The sequence below is a fragment of the Periophthalmus magnuspinnatus genome, chromosome 12, assembly GCF_009829125.3.
Source record: "Periophthalmus magnuspinnatus isolate fPerMag1 chromosome 12, fPerMag1.2.pri, whole genome shotgun sequence".
In the NCBI taxonomy this organism is placed as follows: domain Eukaryota; kingdom Metazoa; phylum Chordata; class Actinopteri; order Gobiiformes; family Gobiidae; genus Periophthalmus; species Periophthalmus magnuspinnatus.
In genome coordinates, this window is record NC_047137.1 from 12,392,421 (window position 1) to 12,414,133 (window position 21,713).

The following is a 21,713-nucleotide window of genomic DNA, read 5'->3' on the forward strand; positions in this document are numbered from 1 at the left end:
AAATTATTCAGTGTAAGTGAATGTGTCACAGATTAAGATGGCCTCTCCCTGTGGACGTCATTAAAGTTTCATCTAATCTCCTCTAATCAGCACAAGAGCCTGTACATCCTGACACACCGCCTCAGAAGGCTATTGTACGTCCCACCTAGGAAAACACTGTGCAGTATGATCTATGGAAATATCAAGGAGAAAACTGAAATATGTGAAATGTACAGAAGCATAGTAATATTACAACAGGATTCATTCAACTCACATTATTGCATGTTGTCGGTCTTACAGCCTTTAAATCCAAAGCTTAATTTCACAGATAAGCAGATCTTTAGTAGCTCTATTTGCCTGGGTCTAGTAATGCCACAAATAACAGGATGCAGGTTTCATGACCCATAAAGGCAACATAGACAGAACTTTTATTTAAAAAAATAAATAAATATGTTGTTTATATTTCACACGTTAATTAATATTTGGGTACAAGCTACACAAAATGTAAAAAACAAAAAACAAACACTTTTATTTATTTATTTAGAAAAAGCTTTTAGTTCAGAGGAAGTCCCGCCCTCTTTAGCGCTGCTTCGTGACGTACTTCCGCCACATAAACAAACATGGCGGCTGCTAGTCCCACAGCCTCTGCTCTTCCTACTAAAGTTGTGATTAAAACAGAGCCAGATTCGGAAGAGGAGACCGAACCGGAGCCGGAGGATGTGGCGCAGCTCCGGGAGCCCGTGGTCCCGCTGCTGTCGCCTGTGTGCGGGCTCCAGCCGCTGCTCTGGTCCCAAGACCACCGGCTGGCCGTGTCCACCACCAGCGCCGTGAGTGTGATCGAGCTGCGCTGTGACATCCAGAGCCCCAAACAGCAGCTCACCCTGCACAGGACCGCCATCAGTGTGACCCAGGACGAGCACCGGCTGCAGGTCAGTATCAGAGGGGACACAGGGGGGAACCGGACAGTAATGTGACCCTCAGGAGAGCTACTGTGGGTGCATGTCACAGTGTAAACAGGTAACTCTGAACATCCAGGTAAATCTAACTTGGATGGCAATAGTGACATCTAATAAACAAAATGCAATGGATAATAAAGCAAATGCATGAAAAAGATGTGTAAGATCTGTCCTTTTTACAGCAGGCCTATTTGTTACTATTGGAAACCCCTCTTCTCCAAAACACACACGCTTAAACCAGCCCCATTGTTGGAGGCATAGTTTATTTTAATAGCCTATAAAAGTAGTAGCCTAGTAGTACATTTCATCACCAATGCCAACCACACAGCCCACTATAGCACACTAAATCAGGACTTAATCCCTGCTGCTGCCTGCCAAGTCAATATTAAATTGGGTGCTTTTACTATGGCTCCTGTGTTGTTGTTTTGTTTAACCCAAATAATGTAAAGAAGAATATTTAAATGCAGAAATCCAAAAGTCGTGGACAAAAGAGAGAGGCATGTAATCCAGAACAAATGTTTCTGCTGTGGTTAGCCTGTTCCCAGCTGCTCGGCCGTGTAGCTAAACGAGACGCTCTCCAAAATGCTACTTGGCGCAAAAAATACCAGGAGTGGCTTAATTTTACAGCCAGCTAAGCACAGTGACAGACGGGCACAATTGGGTTAAAGCCACCAGTTACATATCTTACACCAGGCCTTGTCATCTCAGTGTTACACCACTTTATGAGGAAGCGTTTTAGAACATTGTCCATTTTAAACCTTATTAATCCTTTAATAAGAATGACATCTTTCTAATTCAATTACATGGAAATGTAATAATCTGTCTGGCAGGGTGCACTATGCTCTCTGCTATCTCTGTAATAGCAGAGAGCATACTGTAAGCCTGTTCCTCACCATGTCAGTGAGGCTTACAGAGCTAAGACAGCCAGCGCTTCAAATTCATTTATATTTTATTACACTTAGAGCTGTGTCCAACTAAGGATAAATTAGTTTGCTAAACTCATCCTTGGCTATGTAATTGTTTAACAGGAATATTCCCCATATTTATGCATTAGCGCTCGAGATGGTGTCGTCACACATTAACAAATGTCCAGGCTGTTTGTAAACCATTGTTTTTGTTAGCTAATGCTGACAGTTTTTTTGGTAATCCTTCATTCTCTTTGTTTCCCATTTTGTTTTTCATTTATTATATGTGATATATAGTAGTAATATAAGATAACAGTGTAGCTCTTTTTGGCCTTGTATGCGCGATTCTCAGTCATATAGATGGTTGTAGGACTGTGAATCAACATCAGACAGCTGGTGTGGCAGTAGCATAAAGGTATACTTTATTGATCCCAGGAGGAAAATTTGTCTTCAGTATTTGACCCATCCTTCATTGCCAGTGGGATCATCTGTCAGAAGCAGTGGGAGATCACAGCAGCGCCCAAGGACCCATCTCCAGATGTTGAGCTTGGTCAGGACTTGCACCTTTAGACAGGGTGCAGATTTATGTTTTATTTGATTGGGAGAGAACAAAAAGCAGTTTGAATTGTCAACACCCATAGACCATCTAAGTTTCAGCTAATATACAGACTTGGTACTTTCAAAAGCTGTACAAAATGTACAAAAATCTCCGACTCTGGGTCTTGTATGTAGGGTTAAAATGTCACTAAGCTATTTTTCCACCAATAAAAACAGTTAAGTGAAAATCTGCTGCTTGCTATGGTGAAATACCACAAGAACAGGTTGGTGTTTCTCAGTTAAGCGGTTTTGAACTGGAAGTCAATGGATCCATTTCTTAAGGATGTGCTAAAAATTGACAGATCAATCAATGAATAGATGATAAGGTGACAGCATTTTAATCGATCGCCGAGCGATCTTATGGCAGTAAGAGTCCGTGGTGCTGAAGATGAGTCACAGCTCTCTTGTTTAGGTGAAAAATGTGAGTCACAATGCTTCTCTTTATGTTATAAAGTGTCCATATGTCCTTGCATTTCACAGGACAAAAGTCCAGTGTCTCCTTCTCTCTGTCTCCTCTCCCTGATCCAACCGCAGCTCCTCACCTTTTCTCCTCGTTCACTCCTTTGGTGCTTCTCATCATTATAATTAGTTATGGAAAGTAAACAACTATTTTTACACCATTTATGAGTGACACGTAAGAAATCATTTAGCACTAGGACATCACACATGTTCCTGCTGATAGTGATAATGCTTGTATGCTTTTAGGCTTTAATATATTATACAAACACATTTCAGACTTTAAATATAAATTTACCTGGGATTATTGGTCCTGTCAACATGAAAATAAAAACAAAAGCTGTAGTGATCCTGACATACTGCTCTTTATGCCTGAAGTCTGTCTGTTTTCAGTAAGATGGAAGAAGATCGAATCGGAACTCGAGATTGAACAATATGTGGAAAAACATCAATTAGTTTTACTTTGTTTTATCGCCCAGCCCTACTATTTCTATTAGTAAGCCATTTTTGACCAATGTTTTTATGGTTTAATGTAAAACAATGATCTACATATGATATAGCTTAATACTAAATACCCACATGAAAGCAAATTTTTTTAAAGTACAATAAATGTTGTTTTGCACAAAGAATTTATACTAGTATTTTTATATCCTTCAGGTGGGGTCTTCGAAGCAGCAGCAGGAAGCGTATGCAAAGTTCTCTGTACACGAGGACCCTGCGATCAAACAGGCTTATCTGGCCAACACTGTCATGAACCCAATGATAAATCTGCCCAAAGGAGTCAAGTATGTGAGCTGGTCTCCTCTGGGCTGTGACGCTAGGGGGTGCTGTCTTCTCGCCTGCTTATCGCTTCACCACAGACTCACAATCCACCAAAGTCACAGACATCTTGAATGGAGCACCCAAGCCGACCTCAGCAAGAAGTATGGCGCGAGGCTAAAAGAACGCGGCTATGCTAAAAAGGACAACGTACCCCCGAAAGCTAGCTTACTGAACTTTGACGAACTGCGGAGGCGATTCAGTATGCAAACGCCGGTGAGAATGGAGTGGTCTAGCATCTACACAACCCAACAGCTGCTTCCCAACAACGTCTGTGAGGACACTGAAATAGTTTTGCTCGCCGTTTTGATGGAAAATGGCGATCTTGTTTTGTGGAAATTCGTATTGCCCTTTACGACTGAAGAGGACATTGAATTTTACGACATAATAGAATCTGGGGTAGATCAGCCGAGTGACTTAGCGTGGTGGGAATACGAAAGCGGAAACCGGCGAATGAGCGGGCTAATTATCGGAAGCCAATCGGGTCCGGTAAAGATCATGCCGGTTAGCTTAACGGGAATAAAAGGATACTTCACGTTGCGCCACCCTGTCATCTTGTGGAAAGAAACGGATCAAATTGCAGTGAAAAACATCAAATGCGTCCCCATGATCCACTCCGTACACAAAGCTAGCTGTAGCCTCATCGTAGCATCACGCGGCTGTTACGTTTTCTGGTGTTTGCTAATGATCTCCAACGCTGGGCTAAACATTCACAACTCACACGTAGCAGGATTGTATTCGCTTCCAATTGTTTCGCTAGCCGTGAGTCAACACCCGGTCGCAATTTACACCTGTGCATCGGACGGCTGGATCAAGCGACTGACGCCAACTTTTACGGAGAAGAGTTTGTTTTTCAAGCAGGAGGACATAGTTCGCACGGAGAACATGGCGGGAAGACGCATGCACGGGTTAGCGGTTAGCCACAATGGTGCGTACATGGCTATTGCTAGCACCCAAGGAATATCTCCAACTACTGGTTTTCATCCACTTGAAAGGACATACCAGGTTCACTTTATGGCACTGAAATCGGCAAATGCTGCAGCTAAAATATTACTTAGCTCCCCCGTGCAAAATTTGTACAAAATGGCCGACCTACTTGACATAGTCCGGTTGCAAATACTGGAAGAAAAACAAATTCCCACAGCTTTACAGCAAGAACTGGACAAAAGGATCCAGGAGCAGGATTTGATGTACTTATGGAAGTTTAAGCTGTTTTTGGTGCGAACTCTTTACCTGTCACTGCAGAGGCCGAAGGTCGGGGTGAGATGGAAGCCAATGCAGGAGGTCAGGAAGAGGTTGGTCTCAGAAGAAGAGGAGGAGGCGGAGACGACGACGGCGACGACAACGATGGATGGAGAGGAAGACATGCAGACGGAAGGAGAGACACAAAAGGAAAGAGAGGGCCCAGGAATCAATAGAAAAATTTTATTAGAGGTGAGTTGTGTGACAAATACTAACTTAAGTTGGGCTTATGTTGTGCAGTTTGCGATTTACACAAATTTTATATTATTATTCGACCCCTCTGTGCGTTTGTGTCGTTTAGTGTCCAGGGTTTATGAGCTACGATCACCTGCTCAAGATGAAAACACAACAGCTGATGGTCAAATGGTTTTCGACATGTTTGAAATAAGTTGTAGGTCTGAGCGCTGCTGTAGCCGATAGAGCGCAGCGTGTGCTCAGAAAAATACACCTGCAGACTGAAAGCTTTGTGACAAAAGCCTTGGACTTTAAACAAAGCAGTGCTAAAGTTAACAGTGCCAAACGGTTTGCTAACATATGTCTAAGATGTTTTAAGAGTTCAAACGCGTGTGTATGAAAAGACAGGGTGTAGGCTGTACCTAAACTACTCCATGTTAAATGGTTTGCAGTTGTCCAAAGTTATTCCTCACTTACCATTTATAAATTCAATTCATGCATCCTAATTATTCACTGTAATGAGTTTATAAGTGCTTTTCACAGCTTTCAGAGACCAGAGCAGAGTGTTGCTGTAAAGCTAACAACAACTAACATTCTGACATGCACTTCCTGATTATTGTAAAACAGTAAAATACTTTATAATTAGAGGCAGACAACACGCAGCGGACTTATTTTGACCCAAAGTATATGTTACAGTACAATATGTACTGTGCTAGAGCAAGACAAATTTTGCTCAAATACGTGTGAAAAAATCAGTTACAGCTCCTTTAACTGAATAAATCTGAGCTAGTCCGAAATATCCAAATCAAGATTATGTTTAGAATTCAAGGTGTTATTATAGTAATTACAATTTTAATTTCTGCAGTGCAACAAATTTTGTATTTCAGCTGGCAATGGGAAATGTAAAAAAAAAATAAAAATGAACGTTGTAAAAAAAGTGTTCGCAAAAAGGTATCAGAAGATACTTAGTAAAGAGATGTGCATTTTAGTTTGATGAAACTATTTTTAAATTATTTATATAAAAATATTGGACTAATTGCTACATTCAGCATAGTTATGAAACATCAGAACTTGGTACAGACTGAAAAAAACATAGTTCTATGTTTGGCCTGTCCACATCTCCAGACTCGGGCCGCCCTAAAAGTCATTTATTGATCCATTTGGCTGCGTGCACCTTCCACATATAGCGTCAGTTCAGGAGGCCTGACAATCAAACTAACTGCTAATTGTTGTTGTGGGTAGAAAGAGGAGGACCTGGAGGAGCACAAGTCAGAGGTCCAGGCTTGGATCAATTCGGTGGAGACCCATCTGATGAGAGAGAACATGAAGAGGGTCCTGGGGACGGTCTACCTCAATTTCGTAATCGCCCATAAAGCCAGCATCCCCACCTGTGGCCTGGTGCAGTACCTGAGCACAGACAACCGCGACCGAGACGCAGAGGTCAACACTTTAGCATGTCTGTTTGTCCAGCATGTTGTTTGGCAGTTTTAGTTTGCTGTTGGACCTTCAAGTAAAAGACGAGAAAATTGATATCAATCTCAGAAATGGTGCTTGTTAATAATTTTGAACGATGAGCTAAACATTTTTATTTCACACATGGCAGGGCTGTAATCCAATAATTGTTTCACTGTCGGGATTTATACTCGTTCATCAGAGAATTGGATATAGCTCAGAAATAGGCATAGGCTCTTTCTCATATTGTTATTGACTTTTAGTTGATTAAAGCATGTTATACCATTATCCTCATAAAAAGACATGCCTGAAGTGGGTTTAGACGTCATCCATGCATGTTTGAGTAATCCAGTCTCCCAGGCAATACTCAAACCCTCCATGAGTTTGTTAAATATATATGTGGATTGATCCCATTTACAGAACAGTCAACACAGTTTTGTTTGAACATCTGTTACACATTTTTAGTAGCTTATTTGTAGTAGACGTTTTTCACTGTTTTTGTTTTTTAGACTTTTTCAGTTTCATAGACTGAAAAATTCTAATTGATAGTAATTGGAGTAATTTAATCCTGTGTTGTTGTTTTGCTGACCTCCCTGTCCGCTCCCTCCAGGTCCTGATTGGTCACATTAAGAATAAACTGTACAAACAGACGTTCCGGGAGCACTGCAGTCTGTGTGAGGAGGTGCTGCCCTTCGACGACTACAAGCAGGCCACCTGTGCCAACGGACACGTGTGGCCGAGGTACTCTCTCCTCTTGATAGGTGCTCTCTACTCCTGACCGGCTGTTAGATAGTGATGGATAGTCTCTCTTCACCAGCACTCTTGTCTGGTACTCTCTCCTTGGGTACTCGCTCCTCAATACTCATAATGCACATGTGTTTGAGGTACTCTCTCCTTGGGTATTCTCTCCAGAGAGCGCACATGTTTGGGGTACTCTCCTCCAGACTGCACATGTGTATGGGGTACTCTCATCTCGGGTACTCCCTCTTCCAAGCCCAGACTTCACTTGTTTGGGGTATCTCTTCTTGGGCACTCTCTCCCCTAGACTCCTCTAGTGTCTGGGGTACTCTTTCCCTCAGACTGCTCTAGTGTCTGGGGTACTCTCTCCCTCAGAATGCCCTTGTGTCGGGGTTACTCTCTCCCTCAGACTGCCCTCGTGTCTGGGGTACTCTCTCCCTCAGACTGCCCTAGTTTTTGGGGCACTCTTTCCCTCAGACTGGTCTAGTGTCTGGGGTACTCTCTCCCTCAGACTGCCCTTGTGTCGGGGTTACTCTCTCCCTCAGACTGCCCTAGTTTTTGGGGCACTCTTTCCCTCAGACTGCTCTAGTGTCTGGGGTACTCTCTCCCTCAGACTGCCCTCGTGTCTGGGGTACTCTCTCCCTCAGACTGCCCTCGTGTCTGGGGCACTCTCTCCCTCAGACTGCCCTCGTGTCTGGGGTACTCTCTCCCTCAGACTGCTCTAGTGTCTGGGGTACTCTCTCCCTCAGACTGCCCTCGTGTCTGGGCCTGAGCAGAATCCTAATGCCTCACACACATTATTTACCCACAGGTCGGTGCAATCACAGACTGCTCCTGATATTTGCCCACACTGCGCTCTATTCAAACACCTGCTTTGTCTCTCCCTGGAGCAGCCTGGGCCTCTGTGCTCACGCAGTGCAGGTCGTGCGCCTTATTTTAGTGTCTCTTTTTCATTGGTTATAATTCCAGATGTAGTTTAACGGCTATAACCATGCAACACTCTCTTGGTTAAGTGCACACTCACCTTTGACCTTCTACCACAAGAATAGACTAATAGACACTAGAATAATCTCACATATTTTTGCAGTTCTTGGACAATAAAGTATCTTAAAGGTCTTATATTACACAAAATTGACTCTTGTGAACTTAAAGCCATGTTAGAATATTGTTACCTCCTCAAAAACAGACCTGAAGTTGTAGTTTGTTTCATTCACACATTTTTGATCAATCTTTTATCATTAGTCTGTCTATATCTCCAAAGCTCAAAATGCTCTGTTCAACTTTGTGATGTCATGAAGTGTACATACAACTACCTTTTTTTACCTTTCTTTCAGTAGAGATCGGCACAGACTGAAATGATCCAAATGATTCTAGTGAAGGTGTATGAAGTTTAAAAACACAATGGAGCACTTCCTGTATTGCCATATGACAATGAAAAGGTGGAACAGTGTTTTCTGATTGAGAGAACGCAGCCTAAATATGCAGTTTGTGAGTTAAATGTGTGAATGTAACAAAACACAACTCCAGGTTAGTTTTTGATGAGAAAACATTATAATTTAAATCAGAAAATAGCGCAATATTGGCCCTTTAAAGTAATGCAATTAAACATATTCTGTATACTCACCAAACCATCCACCACCGAAAAGTTGCATTTAGTTTATTTAAGCAATCAAATAGAACATTAACAGAATTTTGCCAGCTATTTTTATTTCCGCACTGATACAGACTCGCTCAGTACGACACAAACATGAGACTCAAGTAGAATTCTCTCACTTTGCATGTGAACACAGAAAAGGGTCTCTACCTGGGTGTGTTAACCTGTATATCGAGGACACGTGCGTCTTCTCTCTTTACTCTCAGTATATAGACTTGCCCCACATGCAGCTCAGAACCTCCAGAATTCACTCACTGAGCTGCAGAACAGGGATATAATTTTTTGCACTATGCTATATGGCTGTTAAGAAGTGTGATATAAACATTATGGGATATTTTAGTATAATTTTGGATTGTATTTTTTATTTCAGTTATAATAAAACAAAAATATAGATGCATGCTTTAATTAACTAGAAAAAAACAACAACTTAACACAGACAAGACCAGGACTAACTCTAACTCGGTAATCTTGGACTTAATAAGGCAAATCATAAATAAAGACGTATGTATAGCACAATTCGTATACAAAGTAATTCAAAGTGCTTTACAGAATAAGAAAGACATTAAAATCACACAAATCAAAACATAAGCAATCACAAATAATCATCATAAAATTAACATTAAAAGAGGAGAGAGCAGAGTAAAAACCTTTCAGTCATTCAGAGCTAAACAGAACTGTTTTGAGCCTGGATTTAAACATTGTCAAAGTCGAGGCCTGTCTCACATCTTCAGGAAGAAATACAATCAGCTTTGTTCAAAATATTCTTTGTAAAACGGTGCTTTTTTGTTTGATACTGCGATATAATGAGTATGTTGCGATATCGATTATTGGGTCAGTCGATGTTGTGATGATAAATAATTGGCTGCAAGTGCTGGTGTTTAGGCAGTGACAATTCAAATCAGAGAGAGACTTTTTAGGTTTAAACCAACTTGATTTCGCCATCGAATCCCAAAGTAACAGTTAATTCTGCTTTGTGATTGGATAATCAATTTGGGAACCACACATAAAAAGTTAAATATCTTCTACAACACAAAGAAGGTGTCTGAAATAAATCAAAATTATAATAGCTACCAGTTATACATTTGATTTTGAACACGGTTGTGAAATGGCAAATAAAAAACATACTTTTTAACATACTGAACTATTCTAAAAGCAGTGAAGTTTGATTTGAATGACCCATTTTTAACCCTGTGGTTCTTCTTTGCGCTTCGTACCTGCCATTTGAATGTACTGCATCCACTCTTCCTCCTCTACATGTCCAAACCATCTATGCTTAGCCTCTCGTACTTCTTATTTTAAACAATTTTACACCAGTATTTCATCTGTAGTAGAATTGGAAGAATCCTGCTGCTTGTAGTCCATTTAGTCCCATTTTGGGCAAAGCTGATCCGACCAGCACTGTCCCGAATCCAACGACAGCTGCTTAAGACGGCAGACGTTTCGTGACATTATTGACCGCCGCTCGTTTAAACCCCTGTCTGTGCTGATAAGTGTCGAAGCGCGGCAGCTCCCCCCTCACCTCCTCCTCCTCTTCTTCATCCGCCTCATCCTCCTCCTTCTCTCCTCCAGGTGTGGGCTGTCATACCAGGCTTGCCAGGCGGTGACGTTCAGACGCTGCCTCCTGTTGGATAGCATCTCCAGACTGCCAGAGCCGGAGGGTAAGAGCCACATCCCCTGTCCCCGTGCCAGAGCTTCAGAGGCAGGCAGGTGCGCTCTACCCCTGTCACCCGCACCTGTCCAACGCTCCTGCCCCTGACGAGTGCCATTTCTGAAGCACAACACTACACATAGATAACACCGCGTTTATGTCGTATGAGCGCTTTACGAAGAAAAAAAAAAACGTTATTTGATTGTGTGTTTTTTGCTATTGGAATTATAGTATAGTATAGCAGGATAACGTCAAAATATAAGTGACTATATGTAGTGTCAAAGATGTCAAATAAGGACTGAAATAACTTTTGGGTTGTGCAGTTTTGAGCTCAGCCTAGTCTCTGCTTTTGTCTTAAACCGTTGAAAGGTGATAGTGAAATGGTTTGGACATTGATTTTGAAAAACCCAAGGATATAGTATATAAAAAGTATATATTTTTTCCTCAGTGATTGATCATAATCTTATAAAAATGGCTTTCAATCTTAAGTTCCTGAATTTAAAATGCATGTGGCAGGTTACACTCATTTACTAATTTCACTAAAACATTTTTAACATTATACTTAAAGAGGTTGTAACATGGATTTTTTTGGAGCTTTCTACCATGTTATAACATTGTCCATTATCAAAAAACATGCCTGAAGAGATTTTATATGTCGTCCATACATGTTTGAGTTATCTAGCAATCTCTCCAGGGCCCAATCTGAACCCTTCTCACAGTTAGCAGTAAGTTTCTGTCCAAAGCTCCGCCCACAGGCCTATGTCACCCATGCCCCCGTACGTCATTTTTTTCATAAATATACAAAAGCAAGTTACAAAACAATACACTACAACTTCATAAACCTGATCCGGTGCAGTAGTTTCATTAGTGGGATGTGTTGTGATAAGAGCTCTGAAGGGGGAGTGACTTAGCATGGGGAGCAAATGGAGCGTCAAAAACAAAAGTGAAAAAATTAATCATTTTAATGCATTGTTTCTGGCAAAAATAGCATGTTCAAAACGATAAAAGGCAACATGGTGATCTAAATATGTGATGTGTTGGCAACTAATATCCCACAGAAGTGAAATACTCTTTAAAGGTGCTTTACGCAACTTTTCTGGTAGGAGGGTCTGCCACTTGCACGACTTCATGGAGATGTTAGTGCTTTGCCTGGAAAAAGCACCGACCCTCTAGGTTCTAATTGTACCTTTAAATGCTTTGGAGGTAATGAATGTGCCAGCCCCAGCATTAAAGTCCCTCTAAACACTCGACCAAACCTGTCTCTGCTCCAGTTCCCATCAGTGCTGTTTCTATAGGGTTAGCTGTAGCGTTAGCATTAGCTCTGTCTGTCAACTTGGCTAGCTCTTGGTCACTCCTCCAAACGCACTCTTCTGTGACAAGCCTTGCGCTGTTGTGGCACATGTCAGCATGAGCGCCGCCCTAGCTGCCAGCTAAACATCTTACCATCTATATTTGAACAGCAATTTACCTCCCTCTTTACACCCCATCATTCACTCACTTCTGATAAAGACTTGTGGCGTTTGTGAATTTGGGTTATTATAGGTAAACAAGGGCACTCGTTTAAGTGTAAATAAAGTTTTTAAAAATAACCAAATCTAGAAGTATCTGTGACATGTGCCGTCACTCAAGTCCAGCTCCGTGGTGGTCGTCTAAATCCTGTTCTTGAAGCTGGTTAAATATAGCCAGGATCAAATTGGACGCTGTCTGACACACGGAGACAGGCGGCTCACAATACCAAAACAATGTCCACTCTTAAGACTTCTGCTGGCTTTTCTGTGCAGATTCTCCTGCAGGTATTCTGTGGTATGAATATGAGTCTGTGTAATCCAAATAAATGTAAAGTTTTTATTAACTTAACTACAATCACAGACAGTGTTTACATCACCAGCTGCCACTGCACTTGACCCAACATGTACAATGTGAATGAGCGAACTAATGCCACAGCCTCAGCTTCAGTCAGTCTGCTCCAGGGCAGCTGTGGCTCCTGTAGGAGTTTACCACCACCACCACCATCAGGAGTGGAGTGAGTGAATAAAGCACAAAATTGAAAAGACACTTTGAAAAGCGCAATACATCTTTCCCTTAAATTAGGTTTGTAACAATAGCTGTTTGATTCAAAGTTGAGATTCGTCTTAGGCAATGTCAGTGTTTGTAAAGTATTAATTTATTTATAGGCTATACACCTAATATAGATTTATTTTCATTTCATTTATATAAAAACATAATACATGTAAATTCATTTTTCAAACATATTTTTTGTATTGTTGGTTAAAAATGTTTTTTTTTAAAGAAGCTTAATTTGAGTGCTGAATGGGCATGAACTTTAAAAACACAGAAGAGCACTTAATGGGTTACCACCTTGTTCTGCCCACAGTAAAGTTACTTTCAGAAAAAGTTCATAATAATTTTGTAATGTTAATAATTTTGTATATTATAATTCATTGGTTAATATTTCATGTTTAAGACAGTCATTTTGTTAAAAAATAATTACTATATACACTAGTTTTGGATCACTTGTGTTTTATTTTGAAGGCCTCAGGAAGTGGTCACAATGCATTGTGGGTAACAGCAGCAGAACTCAGCTAGGTAAAAACGTGTTAAAATAAGACTGCTTGTTGATGTCCAGAGCTGCTCATCTTGTGTTTAAAATCTTATCTACATCTACGAAAGCAATGGCTGTAAGTTGAATGTGTATTTAGTGACTTCAATTAGTTTATAGGTTGCCCTGTTGTGGAAATTGGTTCAGCACACGTTATTAACAGACATTAGACCTAGCCCATGATCTTGCTAGCTCAGGAGCACTATGTATTAGCATAGCCATGCCTATTTTCGTGCGTATTAACGACCTAATTTGCATATGAAAAGATCGCGAAAAAACGTAGTGTGACTCCTTAAAGTAGCAGTTTGTTAAGTTTGCTATTTCTTTGACACATGTACTTTATGTTATGATACTAATGTATATTTATTTGTTTGTATTCCCAGTTTCACTCGAGCTTTTCACACCACAATTGTAAAGAATTGTAAGCTGTCCTGAAGACCGTATTAAAGGAGCAAGACGCTCAGTTTCCTGGCTCGTGAAAACCGAGTTTGGCTTGCTGTTGATCTGCGTTCACATACATAGTGTATCCAACACGTAGTGATAACAGTACAGTGAAAAGCCATATCAGCAGTTGATGGAAGATAAAACTCACAGAAACGACGCAGAGATGGACAACACTCAGGAAGAAAAGGCCAACTCTCCAAGCAAAGCACCATCAAAGGCATCGTCCAAGGCTGTCTCCAAAGTCATGTCCTTCAAAAGCTCAAAGTCCAGCATACTTGCAGCAGCCACTCTGGCACGTGCCTCTGCAGAAGCCGCAAACACCAAAGCCATGTACAGTAAGAAAGAATTTGAGATAAAAAAGCAGCAAGCAGAGCTAGAACTAGAAAAGCAGCAAGCAAAGCTAGAACTAGAAAAGCAGGAAGCAAAGCTAGAACTAGAAAAGGTACTACTAGAAGCAGATCTAGAAATGTTAGAAGCAGAAAAGGAAGCAGCAGCCAAAACAGCCGAGGCCAAGGTTTTAGAAGCTGCTGCAGCTGAGGAACATTACGAAAGTGAAACCACAGAAAGTGAAGTCCCTTTACAAGTAGTCAAACAGAGAACAATGGAGTATGTGCAGCATCAAAACCAGTTGAAGTCACAAATGCAATTGCCACAAGAAGAGGCACCTCCAGTTGAACGCTCACTAAAGGCCCAATCGTTTACTCCGATGAGACGAGACAATGAGATACAGCCCTCTCTGTCAGCCTACGAAAAAATGCAGGTAAAAAATGAACCTTTGAATGCACCAAAAGACTACATAAAGCCATACAGCTACCACGCTTCACATCACAGTGACCCACCGCCCATGATAGACTTTGCCAGATTCCTTGCACGCAGAGAGCTAATAACTACAGGCCTCTTTAAGTTCGACGACACCCCTGAGAACTTTAGAGCATGGCAGTCATCATTCTTAAATGCAACTGAGGAGATAGGACTTTCATATAGTGAGGAGTTAGACCTCCTTGTTAAGTGGCTTGGTAAGGAGTCTTCTGAGCATGTTAAGAGAATCAGAGCTGTCTACGCCACTAACCCCAAAGCCGCTGTCAAATTATCATGGGAAAGACTACAAGAATGCTACGCCACACCAGAAGTAGTTGAAAATGCCCTATTCAAGAAAGTAGATAACTTCCCTCGCCTCGCTAGTAGAGACAATGTAAAACTTAGGGAGCTTGGTGACTTGCTTTTAGAGTTGCTGGTTGCCAAGGACCAAGCCTATCTCCCTGGACTTGCTTACCTCGACACACCCCGAGGTGTCAAACCCATAGTCGAAAAGCTACCCCCAAGTTTACAAGATAAATGGCTCCACTCAGGTTCAAGATACAAGCAAAAATATGATGTGACTTTCCCTCCCTTCTCATATTTTGTCAAGTTTATACAAGAAGAGGCCAAAGCCAGAAATGACCCAAGTTTTGCAGTATACAATAGTCAGCCATTCAACAAAAGTGAGAGAGCACCCGTCAGACAAGCCAACTACAGACCACCCATCACTGTGAACAAAACAGAACTTAACACAAATGCTCATAACAGTGCCAAAGAGGAGGATTTAACACGGCACTGCCCTGTTCACAGAAAACCACATTCTCTAGCCAAATGTAGGGCTTTCCGGATCAAACCAATGCAAGAGAGGCGTAGCATACTCAAAGAACACAAACGATGCTTCCGGTGCTGTTCTCCCAGTCATGCAATAAGGGACTGTAACATAGAACTTAAGTGTGAGGAATGTCAAAGTGACAAACATTGTTCTGCCATGCATCCTGATTCAAGCCAGCAACCCCAGCCATCGACCACACCTGAACCAGAGGCTCAGGCCCAAATCAGCCTGCCACCAGAGGTTACATCACGGTGCACTGAGATCTGCGGTGGAAGTGGTCCTCCGCGTTCCTGCTCAAAGGTATGTCTTGTCAGAATCTTCCCAAAAGGCCACCGAGAACGCTCTGCTAAGATATATGTAATCCTTGATGACCAGAGTAATAGCTCACTAGCTTGCCCCGAATTCTTTGAGTTATTTGGGATAGAGGGTAGTCCTGTGACATACAACATGAGAACGTGCGCTGGTCTTACTGAGATGCTCGGCAGGAAAGCTGTGGGATTTCAAATCGAACCAGAAGATGGAGGTGTGTGTTTGGACCTCCCCCCACTCATCGAGTGCAGTGAGATAATGTTTAATAGAGACGAAATACCTACACCCGAAGTTGCTCTTGCCCACGCCCATTTAAAACATCTAGCACCTCTCATTCCTAAGTATGACCCAAGTGCTCAGATTGCAGTCCTGCTGGGCAGAGACATCATACGAGTCCACAAAGCACGGCAACAAGTGAACGGGCCTCACAATGCTCCCTTTGCCCAACGCCTTGATCTAGGTTGGGTAATCATAGGAGAAGTGTGTCTCAATGCTCATAAACCAACTGTCAATGTTTATAAGACCCACATGCTTCCTAACGGACGCCCTTCTCTCCTCACTCCTTGTCACAACAGCATCATCGTTAAAGAGAAACTGCGCTACGGCGGGGAGCATAGGAATGGCCCACCTTGCAGCTCAAAACCCAATACAGCAGAAACTAAACTTGGGGAAAAGGTTTTTGAGCGTACAGAGAAGGATAATAAGAGTGCCATGTCCTTTGAGGATGAGACCTTTCTTAAAATAATGGATAAAGAGGTCCACCAAGATGAAAATAAGAACTGGGTTGCCCCTTTGCCATTCCGGTGCCCTCGCTTGCCCCTCCCAAACAACAGAGACCAAATGCTCTCCAGACTCAATTCGCTAAGACGCAACCTAGCAAGAAACCCTCAGACAAAGCAACAGTTTTCAGAGTTTATGGAAAGGCTGTTCCAGAACAATCATGCAGAGATCGCTCCACCCATCAACAATGGCGCAGAATGCTGGTACCTGCCTATTTTCGGGGTATTTCATCCTCAGAAACCCGACCAGATACGGGTTGTCTTCGACTCAAGTGCCGAGCAGTTTGGTGTATCCCTCAACTCAGTACTGTTAACGGGTCCAGACCTCAATAACACCCTCCTCGGTGTGCTGATTAGGTTTAGGAAAGAGCTCATCGCGATCACTGCCGATATTCAGCAAATGTTTTATGGGTTCCTAGTCAGGCCGGACCATCGCGACTACTTGAGATTCCTGTGGCACAAGGACAATGATTTCTCTAAAGAAGTGCAAGAGTACCGTATGCGGGCGCATGTTTTCGGAAATAGCCCGTCACCAGCAGTGGCCATTTATTGCCTACGGAGAGCAATCCAGAAGGGCGAGTTAAGGTTTGGAGCGGACACAAGACACTTTGTTGAGAGGCACTTCTATGTGGACGACGGGCTGATTTCACTCCCCACAGAGTTCGCTGCAATAGACCTGCTCGAGCGCACATGTGCATCCTTGGCTGAGTCGAACCTCAAACTTCACAAAATCGCCTCAAACAGTATTTCAGTCATGCAAGCTTTCAAACCAGAAGACCTGGCCAACGGCATCAAAGATTTGAGTTTAGACCATGAGATGTTACCAGCCCAGAGAAGTCTAGGCCTGTGCTGGGACATAAACACAGACTCTTTCACATTCAAGGTTGCTGTAAACGACAAACCTTACACACGCCGCGGGGTTCTCTCTGTGATCAACAGTATCTTCGACCCCTTGGGACTAGCATCACCAGTGACAGTCAAAGGCAGACTCTTGTTACGCGAGCTGGCAAGTGGAGTCCAAGACTGGGATGCTCCCCTCCCTCAGGACAAGATGGACGCATGGGAAATATGGAAATTGTCCCTTCAAGATCTAAGCAGTCTCAAGGTTCCACGCTGCTACGTACCGGCTTCACTTTCCAAGTCCACCTACACTGAACTCTGCGTCTTTTCGGATGCCTCCAGCTGGGCTATCGCTGCAGTAGCCTACTTAAGAACAGTCAACGGGGAGGGACATTGCGAAGTTGGATTTGTACTTGGGAAAGCAAAACTGTCACCACAACCAGAACCCACAATACCTCGCCTTGAACTTTGCGGAGCGGTTCTAGCGGTTGAGATGGCGGAACTCATCCTTGATGAACTTGATCACAAGCCAGACGCTGTCAAATTCTACTGTGATAGCAAAGTGGTTCTTGGGTACATTTGCAATGACTCCAAACGCTTCTATGTTTATGTCCATAACCGTGTTCATCGCATTCGTCAGTCCACATCTCCTGAACAGTGGCACTACGTCACATCAGAACAAAATCCAGCTGATCTTGCAACCAGATCAATCCCTGCATCTCAGCTCATGGACTCTATGTGGTTCAAAGGGCCAGACTTCCTTCACAAGCCCTCTGGACTTGAGATGCACAAATCCTTTGAGTTGGTTGAGCCTGAAAAAGATACTGAAATCAGACAAGTTACTACCTTGGCAACTCACGTTCAGAAAAACAGCCTCTCACTGGAACGCTTCCAGCGCTTTTCTACATGGAACTCTCTTGTACGTGGTGTTTCATTCCTCATTCACCAAGCACGTTCTTACTCAAGCAGTAATTCATCAAGTCATACATGCAAAGGCTGGCATCAATGCGCTAAGCCGCGCACTCCAGAGGAGCTGGAAACTGCCAGAAAGCTAATTCTTCAGTCTGTTCAAAGGAGCGCCTATCCTGAAGAGTACGCTGCTCTACAAGCCAATCAAACAGTCCACAGTGCAAGCTGCCTTTTGGCTCTGGACCCCTATTTTAGTGAAGGCCTCATGAGAGTCGGAGGTCGCCTCAGAAACGCATCACTGGACTCAGCTGCCAAAAATCCAATCATTCTTCCAAACAAACATCACGTTACTCATCTTCTTGCCCAACACTATCACTCCAAAGTTATGCATCAAGGGAGACAGTTCACAGAGGGAGCACTTCGACAAGCCGGACTGTGGATAGTTGGTTGCAAGAGACTGGTATCATCTATTATCTACCATTGTGTGACATGCAGAAAACTTAGAGGGAAACTTGAAACCCAGAAAATGGCTGATCTTCCTCCTGAGAGACTCGAGACGGCCCCACCATTTTCATATGTTGGATTGGACGTTTTTGGGCCATGGACAGTCGTTACACGACGCACTCGAGGTGGTGCTGCACAAAGCAAGAGGTGGGCTATTCTTTTTACATGTATGACCACAAGAGGTGTACATATTGAAATCATTGAATCTATGGACACTTGCAGCTGCATAAATGCAATCCGCAGATTTTTCGCAATACGAGGGCCAGCAAGGCAACTGCGATCAGACAGAGGCACCAACTTTATTGCAGCAAGTGTTGAGCTGGGCATGGCACAACCAAACAAGAACCCTCCAAATATTGTCAGCTACCTCCATGCCAATGGCTGTACATGGGAGTTCAATCCCCCTCATGCCTCCCACATGGGAGGTGTATGGGAAAGAATGATAGGAGTAACACGCAGGATCCTGGACTCCATGCTTCTGCAAAATAAACACACTCGCCTGACACACGAAGTGCTTTGTACCTTAATGGCTGAGGTATCTTCCATAATCAATGCGAGGCCCCTGGTTCCTATCTCAACAGACTCGTCCTCACCATTCTTGTTGTGCCCTGCAATGATCTTGACCCAAAAGCAACATGTTCCCTCTCCACCAGGGGACTTCTGTGGAAAAGACCTGCTCAAAAATCAGTGGAAACAGGTGCAGGCACTCGCCAACGAATTCTGGAGTCGCTGGAGAAACGAATATCTCAACACCCTTCAGTCAAGGCGCAAGTGGCACAGAACTCAACGTAACCTCCAACAAGGAGACATCGTGCTGTTGAAGCAAGCTCAAGCCCCAAGAAATGAATGGACAATGGCCATCATCACATCTGCCTTTCCTAGCAGTGACGGGAAGGTTCGTAAGGTCGAAGTGAGGACGTCACATCAAGGTGTTCCAAAGATTTATTTGCGCCCTATCTCAGACATTGTGGTTCTTTTAGAAAACGAACTGTCAGTTATAAAGCAGTAGTGGCATTAGTATGCCAGGCGGGGAGTGTTCTGCCCACAGTAAAGTTACTTTCAGAAAAAGTTCATAATAATTTTGTAATGTTAATAATTTTGTATATTATAATTCATTGGTTAATATTTCATGTTTAAGACAGTCATTTTGTTAAAAAATAATTACTATATACACTAGTTTTGGATCACTTGTGTTTTATTTTGAAGGCCTCAGGAAGTGGTCACAATGCATTGTGGGTAACAGCAGCAGAACTCAGCTAGGTAAAAACGTGTTAAAATAAGACTGCTTGTTGATGTCCAGAGCTGCTCATCTTGTGTTTAAAATCTTATCTACATCTACGAAAGCAATGGCTGTAAGTTGAATGTGTATTTAGTGACTTCAATTAGTTTATAGGTTGCCCTGTTGTGGAAATTGGTTCAGCACACGTTATTAACAGACATTAGACCTAGCCCATGATCTTGCTAGCTCAGGAGCACTATGTATTAGCATAGCCATGCCTATTTTCGTGCGTATTAACGACCTAATTTGCATATGAAAAGATCGCGAAAAAACGTAGTGTGACTCCTTAAAGTAGCAGTTTGTTAAGTTTGCTATTTCTTTGACACATGTACTTTATGTTATGATACTAATGTATATTTATTTGTTTGTATTCCCAGTTTCACTCGAGCTTTTCACACCACAATTGTAAAGAATTGTAAGCTGTCCTGAAGACCGTATTAAAGGAGCAAGACGCTCAGTTTCCTGGCTCGTGAAAACCGAGTTTGGCTTGCTGTTGATCTGCGTTCACATACATAGTGTATCCAACACGTAGTGATAACAGTACACACCTAATGATGTCACCAGGTGGAACCCAGTATTTATGTGCATACAGTATTGGTAGTAGTAGTAGTACAGTATTGCTAGATTAGATCTAAACAGGAGTGATTTTACATAATTTCATCTCTAAATTCTCTCGGCTTGTATCTGCTTTGGCTTTGTTCCAATGGTCATCAGAACAAACATGGGGGTCTGACTCTTGTTGTGTTGTCTGGTGCAGATCCGGTCTGGATACAGAAGATGCTGCAGGCTCCATGCGCGCTCTGCGACTCTCCTTTCATCTAAAGGTCAGAGGTCAGGAAAAAGACCTCTGGGCGACCTCCAGGGCGTTTGGCTTCAAAGCTGCGTCCAACACCTCAACACTTTTCGTACTGTTCCTGTTCACTTTTTATATTGTTGTTGAAAATGAGAATAAAAGACTTTAGAGTTCTCTTGTTTCCTTTCACTAGAACATGAAGGCTCAACATTACAACAGACGTATGTACTACTTCAGAAAATATGTCAATTTAATTTGCTTATAGAGGGTTTAAATAGATTTCTTCCAAGATAAAAAAAATAATAATAATGACAACAGCAACTCTGTCACAGTTTTCACCTAATTTAGTCTTGTGTTAAAGCTCAAACTGTGATACGACCAAAGACGAGCTGCCACTGATCTCAAGCCTCCCTGATATTTTGGAGTCTTGGTGCAGAGTGAGGCCTCGGTGTCTGCGATCAATCTGCCGTGAACAGAATCCTCTCTCGCTTTTTCTAAGTTAAATATTGTGAAAAGAGCACATAACATTGTCCATTATCAACTCACTTCTGTCAGTCATAATCTGAGGGACTTCAGTTGGTGAATTTTTTTTTAATCTTATGGTCATTTTAAAGCACGGGTTCCTGTACTATAGCTAAACATATACCGTAAATTTCGGATTATAAGCCGCTACTTTTTTTCCACGCTTTGAACCCTGCGGCTTTTACAGCAGTGCGGCTTATATATGGAATTTTACTGGATAACGGCCCCTGGGGGGCGCTCTCTAGCTGTAAACGTAAAAGTGAGACAGACGTGGGGAAAGATTCTGCTCTGAAGAATTCACTAGTTTTGATTTTGAACGATCATTTTGCGCATCATGAAATGGATATGATGCAGTTTTTAAGATAAAGAAACAGAAAGGAAACAGAGCAGGGGTCGGCCTTTAACACGCACGCAAAGAGCCATTTGGACCCACTTTCCACATAAAATAAAACACTGGGAGCCGCAAATACTTTTTGACATCTAAA

General features: G+C 42.5%; 1 protein-coding gene across 2 annotated transcripts; it reads left to right on the forward strand.

Annotated features, from left to right (window-relative positions):
* The first annotated feature begins 582 nt into the window (after nucleotides 1-582).
* Nucleotides 583-20,880, forward strand: gtf3c4 (general transcription factor IIIC, polypeptide 4). 2 transcript variants are annotated; one of them, XM_055225668.1, is made up of 6 exons: nucleotides 583-908; nucleotides 3,551-5,146; nucleotides 6,371-6,568; nucleotides 7,191-7,321; nucleotides 10,542-10,630; nucleotides 20,671-20,880. In XM_055225668.1, exons 1-6 carry the CDS (start codon nucleotides 600-602, stop codon nucleotides 20,733-20,735), a joined length of 2,388 nt encoding a protein of 795 aa, XP_055081643.1. In that variant the 5' UTR covers nucleotides 583-599; the 3' UTR covers nucleotides 20,736-20,880. The 2 variants fall into 2 exon arrangements, with proteins under 2 accessions (XP_055081643.1, XP_055081645.1); XM_055225670.1 differs by having other exon boundaries at nucleotides 4,958-5,146; nucleotides 20,671-20,860.
* Nucleotides 20,881-21,713: the final 833 nt, after the last annotated feature.

Coding starts and splice junctions, on each gene's coding strand:
- gtf3c4 (XM_055225668.1), top strand. CDS start 600: ATGGCGGCTGCTAGTCCCACAGCCTCTGCTCTTCCTACTAAAGTTGTG. Junction 5,147..6,370: donor ATAGAAAAATTTTATTAGAG/GTGAGTTGTGTG, acceptor TGTTGTGGGTAG/AAAGAGGAGGACCTGGAGGA. Junction 6,569..7,190: donor ACCGCGACCGAGACGCAGAG/GTCAACACTTTA, acceptor CGCTCCCTCCAG/GTCCTGATTGGTCACATTAA.